This window comes from Vipera ursinii, assembly GCF_947247035.1.
Source record: "Vipera ursinii genome assembly, chromosome: 14".
Taxonomy (NCBI): Eukaryota; Metazoa; Chordata; class Lepidosauria; order Squamata; family Viperidae; genus Vipera; species Vipera ursinii.
The window spans coordinates 12,259,347-12,277,269 of record NC_139527.1 but is presented as its reverse complement, the minus strand read 5'-3'; the positions used below and the strand labels follow the sequence as shown (position 1 = coordinate 12,277,269).

At 44.3% G+C, this 17,923-nt stretch overlaps 2 protein-coding genes across 9 annotated transcripts in view; both read right to left on the bottom strand.

Annotated features, from left to right (window-relative positions):
- Positions 1 to 249: 249 nt before the first annotated feature.
- Positions 250 to 15,122, bottom strand: CRKL (CRK like proto-oncogene, adaptor protein). Of its 3 annotated transcripts, none has more exons than XM_083373785.1 (4): positions 14,581 to 15,122; positions 12,997 to 13,450; positions 3,869 to 3,908; positions 250 to 1,971 (listed from the first exon to the last, which is right to left on the bottom strand). In XM_083373785.1, the coding sequence occupies exons 1-4, from the start codon at positions 14,937 to 14,939 to the stop codon at positions 1,823 to 1,825; spliced, it is 1,002 nt and encodes a 333-aa protein (XP_083229911.1). In that variant the 5' UTR covers positions 14,940 to 15,122; the 3' UTR covers positions 250 to 1,822. The 3 variants fall into 3 exon arrangements, 2 of the variants coding, with proteins under 2 accessions (XP_083229911.1, XP_083229910.1); XR_014493795.1 differs by having other exon boundaries at positions 1,834 to 1,971; positions 3,567 to 3,908; positions 14,581 to 15,039; XM_083373784.1 differs by having other exon boundaries at positions 250 to 3,908; positions 14,581 to 15,039.
- A 166-nt stretch (positions 15,123 to 15,288) lies between these two features.
- Positions 15,289 to 17,923, bottom strand: part of KLHL22 (kelch like family member 22) — a 36,965-nt gene continuing 34,330 nt past the window's right edge. For all 6 annotated transcript variants that reach the window (XM_083373781.1, XM_083373779.1, XM_083373782.1 and 3 more), the window contains one exon: positions 15,289 to 16,816. In XM_083373781.1, the coding sequence (XP_083229907.1) occupies positions 16,439 to 16,816 (378 nt within the window). In that variant the 3' untranslated portion in view covers positions 15,289 to 16,438. The remainder of the gene's footprint in view (positions 16,817 to 17,923) is intronic.

The window sequence follows — 17,923 nt, the reverse complement described above, 5'->3', positions numbered from 1 at the left end:
GGTTCCTTGGGATGAGCTCAGAACAAGAACTAATTCAATCCATATGTAAATCAAATTGCCTGGACTGCACCAAGGCTTTGGGGGAGGGGCAGGTAGTGGATGGGGTCCTTTGCCTTTGAGCCCCCTGCCCCCAAGGGAGAAGCGGCCAGCAGGGAGAGCTCTGCTGCCCAGGCCACTAAAACCCCTCCTTCTTTACCTTTTACTCAGAGCCAGGTGACAGGTTTGCCAAGGAAAGAAACGGAACAAGAATTCTGCAAACAGGATGCATGTTTTATTGAAAGTAATACAAACAGGGCACTGAACTCCTTTGCTCAATGTGGGACCAGTAGTGAAATATATTAAGAAAACAAAAAGGCACTAATTTTAACACATTTCACCTGTTCTAAAAATATACTTAATACTGTTAATTTGTAGCATAAAATAAAAAGCCATGACAAGCCCTCAAAGTCCACCAGTCCCAGGAGCCTCGGTCCATCTCATTCGGCCCAAAGAAGTGGACTGCCAGCCTGCCCTGGTGTGTGAGAAAGACCTTGGGGCACGACGGGGAGGAGAGGCAGCCCAGGGAATAGAGGGCAGAGCAAGAGGCCCAGGAGGGACTCTCCCTAGTTTCTTGGCCTGCAAAGATTGCAAGATTGATGTCAGCAGACCAGGCAGGAACCATGACCAAATAAGCTAATCCTACCTTTGTGATGGAATGTATGCCTGGAGAAGCAGAGCTTTGCCAGGGAGGTGGTTCAGAGGATCCACACCTAGAATCTCTCAAGATAGATAACCGAGTTGGAAGGAACCTTGCAGGTCTTCTAGTCCAGGGGTCCCCAACCCCCACTCCGTGGACCGGTATTGGGCCACAGCATACAAGCAAGTGGTCTGCACAAACAAAGCCCCATCCACAAGATGCAGGCAGCACACAAAACCATGCCCCCTCTGGTTCGTGGAAAAACCTCTCTCCGTGGAACCGGTCCCTGGTGCCCAAAAGATTGGGGACCTCTGTTCTAGTCCATCCACCCTAATGACATCTATTAAGGTAGAAAGTCACTGCTTTAGTTTGGCAAGATTCTGCCATTAGAAGTAGACTAATAAAGGACTGGAGTTGATAGGATTTCACTGTATTGTCTCTGGGTTTGGGCCTAATAACTTTATTGCAAGTCTGAAAGTAAAAATATTCCACTGTGTCCTTTACAGACTGATAAATTAGGGAGGGGGCCCTTCTGAACCTCTTGCTCCACCCATAGGCAGCATCTCTCTCACACCCCTTTCCCACATAACTTTACACTGCCTATTTCAGCTAGGCATCCCCCAAATCTTCCTGGAGAGGCCAGAGCCCCCCCCCAACATCTAACTGCCCAGAATTCAAATGATGCTTCCCTGACTTAAAAAGATGTGTGAGCTTCAGGCTACCCTTTCCCACCATTGAATGGCAACCAACTATCACATTCAGCTGGAGACACCAGAAAAATTTATTACTGACGGGGCAGCCAAACCAGTCTCCAGATATTCTAATTCTATAATATTTCATTTCCAATTCCACACCCACACGCATCCAGCAAAGTAAAATAAAAACCCACATGAAATATCAGAACAAATGCTTTTCACTCCTTAATATGACAACCCTTGATCTCAGTCAGGACTTGCCTGGTGAGGGACAGACAGCTTTTAGGACTTGCCTGATAATCCGAGGCATCAGTTGTGGCAATGAAGAAACGGAAGACCTTCCACAGCCAATGGGCACAATTTGAAGGTTTGCCCCTGCAAACTCCTGCTCAATTAGCGAACTAATTTCTGAGTCACCCGACAAGGATTCCATTTCAAAGGTTTTAATACCTTACATGAAAATGCAGACTGAAAAAATCATCACAATTATGCAGAGAAGCTGGTTTCCACAGGAAGGCCTCTGAACACACCAGTCATAAGGAAACAGCAAGGACAGTTTACCCTTTGTGACATTCACAATCAAGAGCACATCCAGCTTCTCTAGGTAGGAAAGAACAAAACAGAGAAAAAAGCAGTAAAGTAGCCAACATCTGGATGCCATTGAAATGTACCATCAAATTAATTTAGTATGCTGTGCCTGAACTGCCTTTACCAGCTCTGGTCAAAGTGTCCCAAGTCTACTTCAGATGGGTGTGAATGAATGAACCTTTATTGTCAAAGTACAACCATGTATACATTGAGATTGGCTGAGCCTCCCTTCGTGCCCCCACCCCCAACTTGCAGTGACATAAACCCTCCATCTTATTACACTGACTGCCACTTCTCTTCCTATAGCCTTTGACAATGGCTTGAGACTCACTTGCATAGCTGTCTATGAAACTCCAAACTCTGTTTACCAAGAAAGCAACTGAGGGTGGAGCTAATCAAAGAAAAAGGAAAGTGTTGGCTGTTCTACCGGTAGCCTAGCAGAACCACAAGTAGCTCAATTCCAGGTGTCTGCTCACTCTGCAGCTCATCAAGCCAAAACATTTATACACAGCTTAGATACTGCCCTGAAGAACTATTCATAGAATTAGGCCAGCTGTACGGCAGAATTATTGAACGGCAGACTGATATTTAGTGCAGCTTAAATATTCCTAACACAAAGCTCAGTAGTACAACAGTCATTCGAACGTGCCCAGGCACTTAAATAGAACAGCCACATGATGGTTGATTACGAAGCATCCAGGTGAATCTAATTCACAGTCCTTTCCCCAGACCATCAGCCACTTGCCGAGCACTGCTGGGGATCTGAAAAGGTTTCTCTCTAGACCAAACTGCTCCAACTGCCCCCTTTGGCACCTGTCATCCTCGGATTAAGGCACTTGAATACTAAGTTGGACACGTCACTCCTGAGGTCCAGCGGCTTAAGAGACCAGCACCAGTGAACTTTCAAAAACATCACTCAGGGAGTCAAGGTCTTCACGTGCTATAACCAACATTCAAGTTTCTTAATTATCATATTTTATTGTGTTTAAACTTAGCACAGAGAAATGATTTTATAGAGACTTTGTACTCCTGTGCTTCTATGCAGAAAACAAAGGCTCAGGAGTATCCTTCGAGTTATTGTTGCATTCTCTGTAACTGATTATCAATGCTTAGGTTTTGCTTAAAGAAAAAACTTTTGATTTTAAAGGGGTAAGTGTAGTTTCATCAAGGTTTGTGTAGGTTTCTTCTAAAAAGTTGTATTTAGTGCCTGAAGTATCATTTCAGATCTAAATAAATCTGAATCAAACAGGTTTAGGCAGGTATATGGCAAATGAATCAATTATATACATAAGTTATAAAAAGATGACAATGAGGAAATGTAGTTTTCAAAAGAGTTTGCTACAATTTATTCTAAATCAATGGCAAACTCAAAAAACCCTCTTAGTGGCACAGAAGCATCAGTAATTCCCTAAAGGCATAATTATTCTAATTGTTTAACATGATTATATGCTCTCATCTTCCATGCCTAATAAAAAATGCATTTTATTACTGTTTGGAGTTAGACAAAACTGTTTAGAATTCTTTCTGAGCAAAATATCCATTTCAGCGAAGAAACTGGATGTCTCAATCCCTCCCCCTCTGCCTAGATAGCACCACAATCAGCTCACAGTTCAAAAACCTTCTAGGAGAAACTGCAAATGCCAGACCACCAGGTGCGTTCCCAAGAAAGGCGTGGTCAGGCTGTGAAATCACTGCAAGATGGAAAGATGGGCGACTGGCAATCCTTAGGATGCGCCATCAGCAACCATCGCACTTCAAATGATGCTCAAGATAGCCAGAAAAAGGAAGCAGCAATGCAGAGATGGGCCAGCAGGTCATTCATTTTCATCAGGATTCTGAGGGTCAATTATTTTGACGTGTGTGAAGGGGAAGAGCCCTTTTCTACCATGCACTTCTCCTTCCCACTGACCATTGATATTCATCCTTGTGACCTTCACAATGTCACCAACCTGCAAAAAAGAAAAAGAAAAAAATAAATACAGCTGCAGGATACAGCAGCAATACAGGATGAAGTTGGAAAGGTTCAAGTTATTTCTTCCTACAAGAATTGCATTTCAAGAACACTCTTACATTCCTTCAAGTGATCTGCATACCCCTCCCCCAAAAGACAAGGCACCTCCGATCAGGACCTCAGCCAGTCTGCGTGGTCATCAGTGGGTGCATTTGGGAAGCTCATCATCAGAGCAGCCTCTTGCCCTGGGGTCCCAGGCAGCCCTACTCGAAGGAGGCTGTCTTCGAAGCAGAAGGTCAACGGCCTTGGCAGCAACTAGAGTGGCTTTCTCCTTCTCTCCTGAAACTGCCCAAACTGGCTGGCAGCCAATTCCATACTCTGATCATGTGCAAACTGCTTCTCCTTCTGTACATTTCAATGGATGGTCTCAAATTCTAACATCACATATGAGGGAAGAAAAACTTTTCTCTTTCCATGTTATTCATAAAGTTGCCATTTTTTAACCAAATTTCCACTCCTCCATATCAGGTGTCTGGTAGCACCTTTTGTGGTGCTCCTTTCTTTTCTTGTCTTGACTTTTGGCTGCCATAGACTATCCTGGCTCTCCCCTGCAATGCCTTCCCAGGTCTTTCTTGGAGGCCTCCATTAATGTACAAGTAATATTCGGGCTTCCAGTTTTGCACAGTTAGTGCAACAGCCAAGGCAGCGCGGGGCTCTGCACCCTACAGCTGATTTCTCTCTATTTGGGGACCCTAAATGGGCCAAAAGCCACCTCGAAGAGGTGGCAAAGAAAAAAGAGAAGCCCCGCCAGTTGTGGAGAGACAGCGGTCAATCCAGGCGTCCAGGGGAAAGCTCTCCAGAAACCAGCAGAAGAAAAACTAGCTTCATTTGTGAGTCTAGCCCAGGGGTCAGCAACCTAAAACAGTGAAAGAGCCACTCGGAACCGGTTCCCTCACAAAAGGAAAAACTGGGAGCCGCAAAAAAAATGTGTGCACATGCGCGTACGCGCAGAACAGGGTTTGACTGAAGAGCCAAGGCAAGATATGCACTTACCCTGCATATTTGAATTGATTGGTTGAACTTTTTTAGTCCCACTTTTTTTTTTTGAACTGCACATGGCAGAGGACTGGGAGCCGCAAGAGACAGATGAAATAGCCGCATGCGGCTCCGGAGCCGCGGGTTGCAGACCTGTGGTCTAGCCGAAGCTACATGCAGCCAAAGCCAAAAAGTACTAAATTAAAGCGTGATCGTAAACAGCGTAATTGAACTGGGTAAGAATACTCTCTCTCTTCTACCTGACTGATTTCCTGAAAAACAAAACAAAACCCAGAAGTAAAAATCCTCCAAAAGTGAGGGGGGGAATTTCTGCTCCACCCTCCTCTAAACAGAAATGGTAAATCAAATTTATGGGGAATAGAATTATACAGAAATGAAATCAAGATTTAAACTTGGAAAGTGTGAAATTGATGGATTATGTTAAGATTCTCCTGAGAAAAGATGATTTGTTTTGAAAACTGAAAAATGAACTGCTGCTGACATCTAGTGGTGGATGAAAATACTGCCCTAAATATACAGCCCAGAAAAAACTTGTCAGTGTGACCTTCAAAGCTTTAACTAAACAAAGAACAGCTGCAATAAAAGAAAACATTGTGGACTATCACAAAGCGAGAACTATAAAATCTAGAGAAAAAAAATGACCTTCCTGGATTATAAATACTTTTTAAACTGTGACTTTAAAGTGGTTGGCAGAGAAAGGAAAACTTTGATTTTTGGTCATTATGGAGCATCAGAGGTCTACAGAAAGAACATATCAAAGAAAAAATAAATACTTCCCAGAAGGAAATATATGTTATGTTACAACAAATACAAATGACATTAATTTCAAACCATGAGGAAATTAAAAATAAATTTGAAAATTTAAATGAATACATTCTCAATTTAACTTCACAACAAACAAATGACCAGAAAACAAAAAGAGAGAGAGATCAAGTAAAGCAGATAACTGAACGTAAACTAGTGGAAAGAGACTTAGAGATGGAATTTAATAATGGAAGGAACTGTGATGTAATCCAGATGGAGAAAAGCTTCCAGGAAATACTGGACATGGAAAAGATAACCTATACGTCAAGATTCCAAGAACTTGAGAGAAAAAAGGTAATAGGAGAAACTAAGAAAGAAAAAAAAGAAAAAGATCTCTGAGGAAAACACTCTAATTGACTTATCATTTGTACTGACAACAACATCTACAAAACCTGGGAAGATCTTGAGGTTCAATGGAACATACTGATTAGGAAAAAGGTTTTGGGGGAAAAAAAAGGGCTAAAGCCAGAATTAAGAAGTTAGATGACGGGACTTCTTGATGGAATACTTAAAGACTAAGCACTTGTTTGAATATGGTCAAAGAAATAAAATTTTGAATATAAATTAATCTTAGCTTAGGAGGGATAGGCTCCTTAAGCAATACCGTATTTTTGCCTATGATATGAGAAATAAAAAAAAAGGTTTGGAATGATTTATATGAGGGAAATGTACTAAATACTTAAATATAATGGATTTTGAAGACTTGAATATGCTTAAAAATGAAATATTGATTATAAATGTATTCTAGTTTAAGAGGGATATTTTTTAGACAATATATTATTTCTGTCCTGTGTTCTTTCTGTTTCAAGATATGAAAAATATAAGTGTTGGTATGGTTCATATGAGGAAAAAGACTTCAATATATAAGTATAATTAACTAGGAAAATTTTAACAGGTAAAAATGTTCTCTTTATGAATACTGAGGGGAAAATAAAGTTTAAATGAGAACTCTAAAAACAGGATCTATGATAAGGTGATCTAGATGATTAATTAGAAAAGAAGCTTAATAACGAGGTAGAGGATATTCGTAGATATTTAATTGTTATCTTTTAAAACATCAAGAAATGTACTAATTTAAGGTTGATAAAAGAGAACATTATTGGAAGAAGAGAGAATCAAGGAAAGCTACTATGTGGAATATGGAATTATGGAAACTGTTATTTGTAAATACAAACCCAGACAACATACTGTTTACCAAATATTGATGGTGATATGTAAAAATAAAACCAATAAAACATTTTTTTAAAAAAATAATAATTTACAAGTAACATTTGGATTTTTGAGCTAATGTAAACAATGAAATCTTCTATAATTTAAATTATAAAATGTTTTAATATAAATTCATCAGCAGAATAAAAAATGAAAAGGCCTGGAAAATTGTTAGTTGGGTAATATCTGGCTAATGTTTTTCTGGCTAATGTTTTTCCATGTGCCTTTATTATTAAAAAAGAATTAGCAGAATGTTGACCAAGATGCTGTATAAATAACTGGGGTAATTTCAGGACTGATTCCTCCTCCCAGCTCTGTGTGTGGGTAGCCTTTGAGTTACGTGTTTTAACAACTATTCAAAGTTTCAAAAACACTAAAAATGTGGCTTACAAGTGCCCCAGCATCTCCACAGTCACATGACCAGAATTCAGGCACTTGGCAACTAGTGTGTATCTACAACGATGGTAGCATCATCCCAGGGTCATACAATTGGCATTTGTGATCTTCCCAGTTCACTTCCAACAGGCAGTCAACGGGGTGGGGGGCGGGGAGGGGGGAGAAAGCCAGATTTGCTTAACGACCACAATTCACTTGACAACTGCAGTGTTTTGCTTAACAATCGTGGCAAAAAAGTCATAAAATAAGGGTGCAACTTCCTTAACAACTGCCTTGCTTAGCAACAGAAATTCTGGGCCCAGCTGTGGTCATAAATCAAGGACTATCAGTTATTCTGCAAAATCTTGATGAACTCTTCATGTCCAAATCCTAACAACACAACTGAGAAGATCTACATCTTGCACATCTAGTACTGAGTCATGTTAACAATCCAGGGATTTTGGCCCTCACACGGTAAGGAGAAACCCAGCAGTTAACACTCCACCTGTGCACTTTCATAGTGAGTGGGCTCCAATCAACCTGAGATATCAAACATACACAAAGGAATAGGAAATTAATTTCATGTTATTTAAAACAATTCTCCACTAGTTTAGCAGGATGGGACATTCAAGCTTGCTCTTTCTTAAAAAGAGGGTTTCCTGGCTTAGAAGCCACATTTGATTACCTCCAACTATCTGCAATTGTGGAACTAAGAAGCAGTAATGCTATCAGGATTATGCAGATTAATAATTAGAATTAAACAGAAGCTTGAAAGTAAATACTTTTTACTTTTTATGTGAAAATTTTACAAGTCAATTTCTTAGAACTGTTAATTCAAAGTATATTTTATTATGAGGCAGCTGGTTTAATGTCATTCTCCCAAAAAATTACCCATTTTTTTAAAAAAAATCTGAACTATCCCACAACCTAAGTATCTCCTTCATCAGCAAAAGAACCAACATTGTACTTGCAACTCAGGATTTCCATATGTATCCGATGGCATTAAGTGCAGGTAACAAGGATCTCCTTCCCCACTAAAACGTCAATGGGAATCAAATAATTCATTTTATTTATAATTGACTTCTAAGTCCTTTCCTGGGCCGTCCACTGGCTAATGACTTTGGATGGTTTACAGTGGATTAAGAAGACTAATAAACAGCAATAAAAGGCTTCTGTTCCAGGGAGTTACAGAACAGCAATTAGCAGGACCATCCCAAGGAGATCTGTTAAGTCTCCATCCCATCTTTCACTCAGCAGCCACAAGGTCCACTAAAGCTGAGATCAAAGAGAAACTAACCAGATAAACTCTCTTGGTGGATGATGATGATGGATCAGTTCATTCCTTGCTAGCAGCTCTGCTGCCTTCAAGCCAGCAAACCTGGTCTACTTCTCTATGAATCAATTCAAATGATGTATATGTAAAAAATGACCACTTGAAAGTGAGTTCACCTTTGGAAAAGCAAAGTACTTCAGAGACCTCAGGAAAAGTTCCTTTTGACTCATCCTGGGGACTGCCTGCCTGCCTTGTGGTTTTCTTGGCAAGATTTTGGAAGTGGTTTGCCATTGGCTCTTTCCTAGGGCTGAGACTGACTGGCCCAAGGTCTCTCAGCTAGCTTTGTATAGGTGGGACTAGTGCAGGGATCTTCAAACTTCGCCCTTTTATGTCTTGTAAATTTCAACTCCCAGAATTCCTCAGTCAGGCACGCAGGATGGGGAACAGAAGTCCAGAATTGAAAAGGAGCAGCTCCCCATCATCCCCTTGATGGCGCACCTTGATTTTTAAGATTCAACTTGGTCAATGTGGATTCAACTTAAATACTTTTGCAGCTGCAGGTAATACCTAAATGGCATTCAACTCCAATATGAATGGTGTGCATGTGTGTGTGTCTATAACCCTGAGCTGCAATTATTACATCTAACAGCCACATCTCATTTAGCAATTCCTTTAGATAGCGACTGTTCCAAAGAAGCAGTGACAAACATTTTTTGCTTCCTCCTGGTGCAAGATTTTGATGGAGGTCTGTTGCAGTTTTGGCTGCCGGAGACCCCCACGGGGTTCAGCCTCCACGCAGCTGCTCTGTCCAATGTGAGAGGAACTGTCCCCAGGCCAAGGGGTTGCTCACTGCCATCTCTTTCGTTGTCCCACCCCTTCAGGGACACATGAGGCTGGCAGGGAGGCCCCTGCCGAGCCTCCCAAGTTGGCTGCAGCACAAAGGCAAATTTAACTTTGGGAGAGGGTTCCCAGGCAGGGTAGGAGGAAGGAGTAGAATGGACTTTAAGGTCAGGTAGGGCCGCTTTGTTCTGCTGGCCTTAAAAAAAAAAAGCTGGGCTAAGCTGGGGGGGGGGGCTACAGCGTTAGCCTGCCTCTGTCTCCAAGCCGTCTCTTAGGGAGGAGGAATGTGCTACGGAATACTAAGGGCTCAGCCACCTCCCCCATGTGCCAAAGGGGCAAGGGAGCAGCGCCTGAGATTCTGCCTGGCATTCTAAACTGTGGCTCAGGAGGCAGGTCCAAGGCAGTCTTGGGAGACCGGGCTGAATGGACAAAGGCTCTTTGGTCCTTTGCAACTCAGGTTTGGGGGAAAAAAGTCCTAGCCTTCATTAAGGTGTTGCTATTAATAAAGAAAAAGATTTATTTGAGAAGTGAAGGCAGAATTCACAGACTTCCTTCTATTTTCTCCCAAGAGTCCGCCAAGCCGTATAAATATCAGAAATCCATCCATATAGGCAACCCTTTGAGATTGAACTAATACGTTACAACCCCTCTCAGTTCACTGAATTTTGCAGAAGAAATAAGGGGAACTGACTTGTCTACTTCTAACGTTTGATAAGCCTGATGATGCTCCAATTAGCAGCATCAAAGTTATTTGAAGACCCAGCAACAGTTAGGTGAAAATAAACCAGGCTGGCCTCCATGGACAAATACCTCCTCCCCTGCATACTACATCACCTAAGTAAAGGAATGCAAAATATCCTTGAGGCTGAGCTCAATTCACGGACACATCTGTGTGGTGTTCTGGGCAGGAAGCAGGAAGTGGTTGGCCACCGCTGTCATCCGAGATTTTTCGTCAATCTCCTGCTCTGCAGTTTACAGCCTTAAGGTTTCTTTGTGGGGGAAGGGGTTCCTATCTTATTAAATTAGTACCAAATCAGGCCATGTTTAGCTTCCCATTATAAACCCAGCACCCCAAATCTCCAGCCACAAGCCACTGACAGTGATTAAATACCACCTCTTCGGAAACATCCCCAGACAGATATGCCAAGGGAAATTCATATGAAAAACGAGGGAGAGCTGAAGGCTCCTCTGGTCAAGAATTGGTTCTTGGGGCCACACCGCACACCCAGAGGCCTGATTTGGCTGCCGCTTCTCTCTCATGCTTCCACCCTTTCTAACTCCCTCTGTTTACGGCATTCAACTCCCTTTAATACAAAGACCATCGTCTATGAAATGCCAGCTACTCAGTCCCATCCAATCTTTCAGGCTTCCAGATGTTGACCAAGACACAGGAAGAGCCTGGTGGAATCAGGCCCTGATCTAGCCCAGCACTCCACCTCACACAATTGGCAACTGTGCCTCTTTGGGAAGCTGCTCAGCCTGGCCTGGGGGATGAAAGAGCCCTTCCCTGCTGCTTCCTAGCAACTGATATCATGAGCAATTTCAAAGAGGAGGAGCACCAAATGAGCAGAGGTCAATCTTGGCAGCATTCCGGATGCTCTGCTCAGGAGCCATCCGGAGATGCCAGGAAATGCTCCCCAGTTCTGCAGCTGATGCATCGTGAAGATGCTTAGTTCCAACTGTTGGCGATATGGAGATTTAGAAGCAATATGGACCTCCTTTAGAAAAGATATAACTGGGCACTAGAAGAACAATTCAAGTATGAATGGAAAAACATCAGTTTTGACATTTTATTTTTTAAAACTGAATTTTAATATCAAAGCATTCACAAGCCTAGGCACCATCTCCTGTGGAAATTCCAAATTGTCATTTGGAAAATAATGTTTTCATTATCCAACTCCTTTCTCTGTAAAACGCTTCTAAATTCAATTGCCCATTTCTAAAGCAACTGAATAGGGGACACAGTTAATTGTTTGGAGGGTTTCAATGCACCAAATAGTAGAGGACTAAGTCCCACCGCAAGAGAAGTGGTTGACATTTGGGGTGTCCCTTTCCCTGAGCATTAGAGAAGGAATGGGAACAGGAAGCTATCATTGCTATCTGCCTATCACAAAATAGTCATTGCAAGTTGGACAGGCATATATGTTGATTAATAAATGGGTTTTCCTGCTGAGTGTTGGTAATATAATCTCAGGATCCTGGGGTGCTGCATGCTGCTTGCAATTCTTTACTCCCTCATAAAAAGTATCAAAAGGAAATTCTGAAGAAATATTTTAAATCTCTTGAAACGTAAGAGAATAAAATGTTGGCTAAGATTACTATCTGTAAAGGCCAAATTCTAGCCGTATCAATCAACTGAAAACAACACAGTTTAGTAATACCTTGAATAAAAAAGGGAGCAGAAGGGAAAACAAAATCAAAAGTATCTTAACATTTATGAAGTGGACCACAAAGAAAAGCATTTTCTATAATTGCCCAATCAGGATGAAATTTTTTAAGCTCTTTTGGTAGAATTCAAAATACTGGCAATTGTTCAATGAGGCCATGGCAACAGTAATCAGGTATAAGAAAGAGTAAAAGCATATGATAAAAACAACTGGGAAACATGACCACCGAGTTACACAAAGAGGATAAGTGCCTGGGGCTTTTACTCTATTTTTCAAGAAAAAATCAAAAGGATTAAGAAACACAACTGTGAAAGAAAGCTTAGGCTATAAGCCTGTATCAGAGTAAGCCCTGGCACAGTGGGAGATCACTTCAGACTAAACTTGCTCAAAACAAAATTGTTAAAGATATAATGAGAAAATAAGGCTGAACAAAATAGTATATACAATAAGATAACTGGATATTTACACTGAGAACAGTCTGAGAAAAATTAACCAATAAATATATACGGAGAATGAATGTATCATGCAGCTGTGGAATGGGGAAAGAGGGAAGTATCAAAGGCTTATTTATTACAAGCCCTAAAAACTTAACTATAAGGCGCTTTCAAAATTTCTAAGTGAAACACTTTTTGTTCTGAAGACATGACTTTATGCTTCTATTGAACCTCACTTGTGATTCACCTAATCTGGAGAAATGTTAAATCTACCCCATCCTGAGTAACACAGAACCTTACAGCCGAGGTTCAACAGAAGGAATGAACGTGGAGTACTTATAGAAGACTATTTTAAATATTTAGAACGTGAGCAGTCATCCTTTCATAACATTCAAGGATTTTTAATATTCTGCAGTAGAGAAGCAGGTTCACTAACAGCTGAAAGGCCTCCATGGATGGCAAAACCTGAATATGTCAGCTGCACACCCCACGCCAAGTCTAATCACTAAGCCTAACCACAGAGGCACAGAGTTTTACCAGGGGCTCCACGTTGAAGAGTGACTGTGGGAGGCAGGATCAGAACATTCAGTTATTTATCAGTCCATGAAAACCAGAGAGCAGCTAAATTCCTGCTTGAGACAGGCCCTTTCAACTGGATGAGGAAACTGAACTAAGCTGCATGGAGCCTGCTCCAGCTGAACGGCTTACCTCCAATGCCAAGGCAGTCTTGTCATAAGCACAGGGGACCCTCTTTTGAATGGCTTTGGCATAAACTGGTCCATTCTGGGTTGAAGGCAAGGGACTGATGACAGGAGTATGGGTAGCACTGGGAAGAGGACTCGAGGTCTGAGGCTGAGCATAGGCGTGAGCGGGCTCGGGAATTCCATAGCTATTGGAATTCCTGCCACCATGTTTCCCGTGAGGAGATGATCTCACAAGCTTCTCAACATAAGGGACAGGGATCATCCCGATGCGCCCATCTTTGTTTCTGGCACTCCACCACTGGTCTTCAGGTTTTTCTATGATGACAAGTATCTCCCCCTTTTTAAATGGCAGATCCTCCGCATCGTTACCAGGAAAGTCATAAAGAGTCCGAACATATTCCACATTCTCCTCTGCAGCTGATGCACCAGAGCCAGTACCAGAACCCATCAGTGGATACCTGAAGGCGACATGGGAATTACTTAAACTCTTATGAAACAATGACATCCTCGTAACATTATCTTTTGTTCTCTAGTCACCTCACTGCTCAACTATTCTAAAGTGCTTACATGGAGCTGGCCTTGAAGACACCTGCAAGCCGCAAGTAGTCCAGCATTTGGTGATGTGAGCAATAATAGAAACACCTTTGTATGCACACGTGACACCATTACGCTGGCCACCTGTTTCCTTCCGAGTGCAATTCAGGGTGCTGGTTGCCAATAAAGCCCTACATGGCATAGTGCTGGTTTCTACTCAGATAACATGAGACAACAAGGTTGATGCCCTTGAAATCCCTTCCATTAGACAGTATCATCTTTTGGGACTCAGGGCATGCCTTCCGTTTTAGTGCCTACCACCTGTAATGAAATCCCACCTCACCCTGATGGCATTCTGGAGGGCCACAAAGGCCTGGCTCTTATGGTTGACTTGCTCCAAAGCCCCACTCGCAACCAGAAAACTGTAACGGGAGGTGGGAGGGAAGGCACTGGAATGTAAGGGAAGTTTGGGAGGAAAATTTGGAATGCAAGCGTGCCAACTGGAAGTCTGAGACAGACCCAACACCTCAAGGTTACCAGCTGGGGAAGTTGTTCCCAAAACAAAGAGAGTGCAAATGATGGGTGGACGACGGGTGGTCCAAGGGGGAAAGTGTTCTACTTCTGTACGCACGTGGAAACTTCAGTAGTTATACTCTCGGTAAAAAGATACCCCAGACATTTCTTCTGCTGTCTGGCCCGGCCGCGGGCAGGGTGGCTGGAGCGCCTTGTGAGTTTTATCGACACCTGAATTTTATGCGGTTAGCCGATCTGCCATCTTGTTCTCTATTTTGTCTTTTTTGAACTGTACGGCCTTTTATTCTCTCTGTTGTCTGCCCAGAATCCTCCTAGAGTCTGGCAGCATCTCGATCAAATGCACTCAGTTAAAGACAGGCCAGTCTCGGGAAGCCTTCGGGCCTAAATGGGGGGGAGGAGGGAGGCTTGGATGCTATTATCCCCGTTTCCCTGAAAAGCTGCTCACGCCGGGAGCCTTTTGAAAGCAACCCGTCGAAAGCCAAGCCCCGCAGCCCCCTCGGGGCCCCGGGCGGCGGCTGACCTGGGCGCGGGCTCCAGCAGGGTGGTGGTGTCCAGGTAGTGGACCTTGTAGAACTCCAGCAGGGCCGGCAGGTGCTCGAACTCCTGGTCGCCGATCTTGAAGCGCCGCCCGGGCAGCGAGTTGATGATGTAGTGCGAGACGCGCGCGTTCTCCGACACCGACAGCACGTAGTCGCCCGGGCAGGTGGACGAGTCGCGCACCAGGAAGGTCCCGTGCCGCTGGCCCTGCAGCCGGCCCTGCGCCTCCGCGCGCGACAGCGGGCCCGCGTACCACGACGCCCGGTCCGACGCGTCGAAGCGGCGCGCTGAGGGCCCCGCCGAGCAGGACGAGGCGGGCGGCGGCGGCGGCGACGACATCATGGCGGGCGGGGCTCTCGCGCCGCTGCTCCGGCCTTGCCGCCGCGCCCGCCGGAGCCCGCGCCAAAATGGCGCTGCAGGGGAGAAGGACGCGCGCGACACGCTCGCCGCGCAGGCGCGCCCGGCCTCTTCCTCCTGGGCGGGCGGGGCTTCCGGCCCGAGGGGCTCCTCGCGACGAAGGGAGGCGGGCTTTCCCGCGAGGCCCCGCCCTGTGCCCGGAGGGAGGCTCTTCGAGCCCGGCTCCCGCTCGCCCGCGGCAGGGAGGGCCCCCCCGCAGCCCCGCGGCTGTCCGGGCGAGGGAACGCGCAGGGCCGGTGGCCTCCCCGCGCCCCCGCTCCGGCCCGGAGGCGGGCCAGGCTACGAAAGGGAGCTCGGGCGCGGAAGGCTGAGGCTCCCGGGAGGGACCCGCGGCGGGGCTCCCTGCTTCGGTCCTGGCGATGAGCAGCCGCAGGCCGCCCTTTTCACCCCGTCGGTGCCAGGATGGTCGGTCGGTCGGTCATTGTCCAGCGCCGGAGGAAAAATTAAACATACGGAAAGCAAGCGTGCAAAGGAGGCATTGGGGGCTGCACTCGGAGTCTTAAGCCAGCAATTTATTAAGAGGAATAACAACCAATGTTCCAGAAAGTAAGAAAGATGGCAGGACAGCTGAGCTGTTGCTTTCTGAGACCTAGAGCAGATTCTGATGGAGAAACGACTGAACAGAAGGAACAATTCTTTACAAATACGTGTTTTTCACTAAGGAGGCAAAGAAAACATCTGAGAAGGGTGGATTGAAACCACCATCCTCCTGCCGAGACCTTAAGCAGCATTTTAATTCCTTTATTTCTCAGGATCCCTTGACTTATCCCGGCAGCTTCCTCCTCCGATTTAACTAGGCACAAGTTTACTCCGGAGGAAAGGCCGCTTTGATAAATGGGAAACCTGATGCAGCAATTTAAAAATAAATATTGGAAAAAATAGACAGGTTGTTGTTTTTCTTTCCATCTGTATGAAATGCAGTGATGATCATGAGCAGTTCAAAGATAATGAAGTCATGGTTGTGTGCAACAAAGCCAGAATATGCCAAACTGAATCTTTAATACAGATTCTGTGATGAATTAAGCAGCACAGTAAGCTTTTAGTATCTAGTTAATTTGATGCATCTGTTTTACTGTTAAACTTCTGAGGTATGTTCTAGTCAGCAAATAATTTGAAGACTGACTGACTGATCAAGACATATACTGCATTTTTCTGGAAGTTTTCCACTGGCCAAGCAACGAGTTGTACATCTGTGAAGATTCGCAGTCATCCAGGTCACGGTTGTCTCAAAAGTGCTTTTGCAAAAGGCAATTGGACTATGTTTCGCTTCTCGTCAAAAAATCTTGCATCAGTTTAAAGAACTATACCTTAAAATGCTTCTTAAATGGCTCAACTACTGTACTACTAAATGGCATCAGGCTTCCTCCAGCTTGACGGAGCTCTGATGGCAGCCCAAATAAGAAAAGCCAACCCCAAAGTAATAGCTAATTATCATTTGTGTTATCAAATTCCTCCCAATCTAATATTCTCAGGACCTCAGCAGACACACCTGAGTAATCCTGGACTCTCTTCTGCTGCCCGTCAGACACACCCATTTCGCCCTCTGTGAGAATCGCCCTTGGTAAAGTAAGGACGCAGGCTGCCATCCCGGAAATATCATCCTCCAACTGAGGACCCTCTTCCCAGCAGTCTCTCTCGGCATCATAGATGTGGACATAGTCCATGCAGATCCCACGGTTATGAGATCTCCCCCCCAAGACGTAAATCCTGTGGCCCAGGACAGCAATGCCGGGCTCACCATGCCCAGCATGAAGAGGACGGACACTTGTCCACTGAGAAGTGCTTGGGGTATAGTAAGCAACCTGGTAGAAAATAACATTAAAAGAATGGTCATTTTAGGAAGAACATTTGGGAACAGCTCTCTGAGCTTGAGAATAAGCCCCCCTGGGTGTCAGGGTTACTGGAAACACCCTGCAAAGTTGTCAAACCAGTTCTGAAAGCAGAACTTTACTATGGAAAACAGATAAGTAAACATGACTTTCATTGGGCACCACTCTGGTCTTTGGACTGGTGCTGGAGATTTTGGCACTGGATAACCAATTCCACACCCTGCATTTGGGAAAGCTACAGAATGCTTGGCCTCCGTGTGGCTGTAGGCTGTGTGTGGGTGTGGCTGTAGGCTTGCCCCAAAGGTTTGACGTTGGCAGATGATCATGTCTGCTCTGGAGCAGGGTGTGTGTGTCTTGTGCCTGGCTGCCTAACTCCCAATATTTGTGTCCCCCCCTTCATAAAATTTCCTCCCTTGCATAGGGGAAAGATTGCTTAAATTAGTGTTTCTCAAACTTGGCCACTTGAAGACTGGCTGGGGAATTTGGGGAGTTTAAGTCCACCCATCTTCAAGGAGCCAAGGTTGAAAAACACTGGCTTAAACTATCTAAACAGCTTTAAGCACTTCCATAAAAGGTGCTCATCACAGGTTAACATCTTGTTCATCTTTGCAGCCTTCAGTCAGCTTGCCCTGCTCTTTGACATAGAATAGAACAGAATAGAATCTGGAAGGAACCTTGGAGATCTTCTAGTCCAGTCCCCTGCTCAAGCAGGAGAACCTATACCATCTCAGACAAGTGACTGTCTAGCGGCCTCTTCTTAAAAATCTCCAGTGGCGAAGCGCCCACAATTTCTGGGAGTAAGCTGTTTCACTGGTTGATTGTCCTCATTGTCAGGAAGTTTCTTCTTAATTCCAGCTTGCTTCTCTCTTTGATCAGTTTCCAACCGTTGTTTCTTGTCCTGCCCTCTGGTGCTTTGGAGAATAATGTGACCCCCTTTTCTTGGTGCCACCCGCTCAGATACTAGAATACTGCTATCATGTCTCCCCTATCTCTTCTTTTCTTTAGACTAGCCAAACCCAAGTCCTGTAGCTGTTCTTCGTATGTTTTAGTCTTAGGCCTTTGATCATCTTAGTTACTCTT

What these genes read in the sequence shown, in the direction of transcription:
- CRKL (XM_083373785.1), bottom strand. Translation starts at nt 14,939, where the DNA reads ATGATGTCGTCGCCGCCGCCGCCGCCCGCCTCGTCCTGCTCGGCGGGG. An exon ending in CTGCTGGAGCCCGCGCCCAG is followed by an intron (nt 13,451 to 14,580) that starts GTCAGCCGCCGC and finishes TGTCGCCTTCAG; the next exon opens with GTATCCACTGATGGGTTCTG. An exon ending in CACAAGGATGAATATCAATG is followed by an intron (nt 1,972 to 3,868) that starts GTCAGTGGGAAG and finishes TTTCCTACCTAG; the next exon opens with AGAAGCTGGATGTGCTCTTG.